The sequence below is a fragment of the Petaurus breviceps genome, unplaced genomic scaffold (genome assembly GCF_028583685.1).
Source record: "Petaurus breviceps papuanus isolate PSGF00001 unplaced genomic scaffold, PetGlider_PUasm1.0 490, whole genome shotgun sequence".
NCBI lineage: Eukaryota > Metazoa > Chordata > Mammalia > Diprotodontia > Petauridae > Petaurus > Petaurus breviceps.
In genome coordinates this window covers 447,736-452,165 of record NW_027186352.1, presented here as the reverse complement: position 1 = coordinate 452,165, position 4,430 = coordinate 447,736, and the positions used below count along the sequence as shown (strand labels likewise).

Below are 4,430 nucleotides of genomic sequence, written 5' to 3'. Positions count from 1 at the left end.
CCTCCTCCTCCCCCTCTCCTCCTCCTCTTCTCTTCTTCCCTCTCCCTCCTCCTTCCTCTTTCTCCCACCCCTCTCTCTCTCCGCCATTCTGCATGTGCCTATGGGCTTGGCAGCTCTCATTTGCAGCTTCAGCCCACAAGGCAGGAATGTTCTCCAGGGATGGCCCTGACCAGGCAGTGGCTGCCCGGTCCCAGCCCTGCTCACAATGCTGGAGAAGCCCACAGCCCCTCATATCAGAGGCTGGGTGGTCCCATGAACACCGCTTGACTCTTCACAGGTGGCTTATGCGGAGCAGTGGGGCCTACAGCCATGGGCACTGCCCGTCATCGTGAATATCTCAGCTGCTGGGTGTGACACTCTGGACTTCAGCCCCCTGGACGAGTCGTCCTCGCTCATCTTCTACAATGTGAACAAGCACCAAGGCAACAACAAGCAGAGGAGGTCTCGGATCCTTCAGGCCGGGACCCCCCTGGGGCTCATGGCCTATCTCTACTCTAGGTACCTCGGGCCAGGGCTGAGGCTCAGAGAGGGTGGGAGGCTACCCGGGGTCACACAGCCAGAAAGTGCCTGATCCTTTGCTGCCATCTGTCCAGGTCTGGGCTGGGAAAGGCCACCTCAGCAGGAGTGACCCCAAAGAGGCAGCAGGGCTAGGGCTGAACCCCCTTTTCCTCAAGGACACCCCCTTTATGATGGAAGGCCCTCTCCTTCCGAGTTGGGGGGGGGTGGTTAATTCAGAGATGAGGTCACTAGACTTGGAGCTAGAAGACCTGAGTCCAAGGCTTACACACCCTACCAACCTTAACCTCAGTTTCCACATCTGTAAGATGAAGTCAATGCTGGGAGAGCCCCATGCAGTCATGCGTGTGAAATGTCTTGTGATCATGAAGCAGGGCAGAAAGAGGGAACTCCTTTGCCCAGGTGGTGACCCAACTGGAAAGCCACTTACTGGATGCTGACTGTGAGCTAGTGGGGAGACACAAACCAAACAGAAACAGCTCTGCCCCTCCCTGCCCACCACCATCCCCCCACCACCACCCTGGAGTTTACATTGTCCTGAGGGAAAACAATTCTGTTTACTCATCTGCAAAATGGAGACCTTGGACTAAATGCCCTCTGCGGTCCTTTCCAGCTGCAGAGGTGGGATACTAAAGTAAGAAAGATACATAAAAATGAACCCCAAAGTAATGGGTAATTTGGTGGGCACCCAGACTGTGCTGAGAAGAAAGCTCAGAATTGGGGGGGCCATGGCAGGACAGGCTGGAGCCTCGAGGTACTGAGGAGCCCCCAGAGGCTCCATCTCTTTTGGGAGAACCTAGTGGGGAGGAGAGAGACAAGAATCAGCAAGATCACTTAGGACGTACTTAGCTACCTCAGGTCAGAGACACAGAAGAGCAGGACAACCTTGAAACTTGCATATTGTTTACTCAGTGTAGTAGAGATTTATGATTTCCTATGCTATACCCTTTTTCTGTTCTCTGTATTTGAAAATGTTCAGTTTGTATTCGTGTTGTCAAATTCAGAATAACAATTTGAAGGGTTTAAAAGTACTCCAGCTTCGAGGTAAGGGTCTGAACTAGCGTATAGAGAGGAGGGCTCGGATACAAAAGATTTGGAGACAGACTGGAGGGCACCCAGCAAATGATTGAGATACAGGGCATAAAGAAAAGAGGTGACGAAAGATGTGGTTGAAAGTTGTAAGCAGGTTGACTGGAAGCATGGCAGATGGCAGACGGTGGATAGTGGATGGTGAATGGTGGGTGGTAAATGGCAGATGGGGGATGGTCAATGGTAGATGGTGGGTGGCAGATGGCAGATGGTGGGTGGCAGGTGGTAGATAGTGGATGGTGGGTAGCAGATGGCAGATGGTGGGTGGCAGGTGGTAGACAGTGGATGGCAGATCACAGATGGAGGATGGTGGGTGGCAGGTCAATGGTGGAAGGCAGATGGCAGGTGGCACGTGGTGTATGGTGGATGGCAGATGGATAGTGGGTTTCTGAATAGAAATTGAGAAGTGAAGGAAAAGGGCCAGCCTGATATTGTAGAGGTGGGGAAAGGAAAGATGAGGTCTTTAGAAAGATGAGAGCTAGAAGTGAAGATGTCTTTATTGATCAACCAATTAATCAGCAAGGCACTAGAGATCCCAGTGACAGGAATGAAACAGTTGCTGCCCTCAGGGAGTTTCTATTCTTTGGGGAAGACTTGTACATATAAGAGCATAGAGAGGAAATAGATGCCCAGGAGTTTGGTTGATGAAATGCTGTGGCTGGAACAGTCATGGAGATGATGATGAAACCCATGTGAGCTCCTGAGGTCCCCAAGAGAAAGGGTCAGGGGAGAGAAAAGGAGGAGGCCCAGGACAGAGTCTTGGGGGACAGCCATGAGGGGTGGGGCTGAGACCTAGATGAGGAACCAGCCAAGGAGACTTGAGGGGCAGAATTCAGCACCTGCCACTAGGGACATCCCGAGGGCTTGATCCTTGCAGCCAAAATCTGCCTCTGTGCTATGTGAGCCTATTCTGGCTTGTAGCCTTCACAGTATAGATGGTAAAGGAACACACTATGATTCTTGTATGTTCTGAGGCTGCTAACCCCCACATGCAACTAAACAGCTAATCAAAGTTGGAAAGTACCTCAGTGGCTGCACCTGGTCCAAGTCATATAGAACAAGGTGCCCTTCTATCACAGCCAGTCCCAGCTTGAAGACCTCCATTCCAGTCCTGCTTCAGATGTGTAGCCATGGTTAAAAAAAAGCTCTGCCTCAGTTTCCTTATCTGTAAAATGGGCATAATAATAACATCTAGCACCAAGGGTTGTCATAAAGATAAACTTAGATAATATTTGTCGAAGCATTTTGTAAACTTTAAGGCACCATATAAATACTAGCTATTATTCTAAGTAGATTTGAGAATCATCAATGTAGTGGTGACAGTTGGGTCCATGGGGACTGATGAGATCACCAAGTGAGACAGTATAAGGAAAGGAAAAATGGCTCAGAAGAGAGCCAGGGGATGACCAGAGTCAGCGGGCCCAACCTCAGGGGAGATCTGGCAAAAAAAGAGTGAGGAGGAGGGAAACCAGGAGGGAATGAGGGGGGAGAGAGAGGGAGAGAGAGGAGATAGGACAGAGACAGGGGAGAAAGAGAGAGAAAAACAGAGACAGGAGAGCAAAAGAGAGGACAAAGAGAGAGAGAGAGGGAGGTAGGGAGAAAGGACAGAGAGAGAAGGAGGAGAAAGAGGAAAGAGAAACAAAGGACAGAGACAAAGGAGAGAGATGGAGGAGAGAGAGAAGAAAACAGAGACAGAGGGGAGAGACAGACAGATGGCAGGGAGGGATAGGGAGAGAGAGCAGTGTCCCAAAAAACCTAGAGAGAAGAGAGTATCCAGGGATAGAGAGTGATCACCAGTGTCCAAGGCTGCAGAGAGGTCAAGGAGAGAAAACGCCATTGAATTTGGTGATTAAGATCAGTAATTTTGGAGAGAGTGATGAGGTCAGGAACCAGACCATAGTTAAGAAAGAAGGGAGAAGACAGAAAGTGTGTGTTTTTTTTTTCCCCCAGGAGTTCAGTTCCAAAGGGGAGGAGAGATATACAATGATCAGTAATAGGGGTGGAGTGTTTGAGAATGGGAACATATAAGGAAGCAGCCAAGAGATGAGGAAACTGCAGACAAGTGAGGATAGAGAAAATGGAGGAGTCAGTCTGCTGGAGAAGATGGCATGGAATGGGATCACTTGTCCATGTAGAAAGGTCTGCCTCGGCAAAAAGAAGGGCCACCTCTTCATGGGAGACAGAGTGAAGGAGAAACTTGTGGCAAAAGGCTTCTGGGAGAGGATAGGAGGAGAGGGAGCTCACCACTGACAGTCTCCTTTGTTTCAGGGAAATATGAGGCCAGGTTATCAGTTGAGGGTCTGGGGAGGGGAAGCCATGGAAACTTTGAGGAGGGTTTGAAGCCTTGAGAAGAGCTGATGTGGTGAGTGGGAGAGCAAGCCAATGAAGGCAGGGGCAGAGGATTGCATGGCAGCAGGGAAGGCTCACTGGGGAAGATGGGGCGTACTTGGGTGGTGGATGATGCTATTCCTATGGAAAGGCTGGAGAGGTGTGGCCTTGGTGTAATACTGTGGGGAGAATTTGAAAGTGGCTGAATGGCCGGCACTTTGGAGTCTGTGCTCAGCTCTGTTCTGTTTAACAGCATTTTGGTGCTGGTTTGGTTTTGAAAACTCAGGTGTAGTCTGGTATCAGGTTTGCAGGTGACTCAGAGTTATAAGCTGAGTGACTAAGTAAGGGTCCCCAAAGGTGATGGATGGCATAGAATAGACACCAAAACTTATTAAGATAATTAGTGTGAAGGCTGGGTGGCACTGGGGGTGTGTCTGTCTGTCTGTGTCTCTATGTGTGTGTCTGAGTGTCTGTCACTGAGTGTCTGTGTGTGTGTC

At 50.0% G+C, this 4,430-nt stretch overlaps 1 protein-coding gene across 2 annotated transcripts in view; it reads left to right on the top strand.

Moving 5' to 3' along the window:
* KNDC1 (kinase non-catalytic C-lobe domain containing 1) overlaps nt 1-4,430 on the top strand; it is a 96,305-nt gene that overhangs the window by 67,842 nt on the left and 24,033 nt on the right. For both annotated transcript variants that reach the window (XM_069101684.1, XM_069101683.1), the window contains one exon: nt 278-498. In XM_069101684.1, the coding sequence (XP_068957785.1) occupies nt 278-498 (221 nt within the window). The remainder of the gene's footprint in view (nt 1-277; nt 499-4,430) is intronic.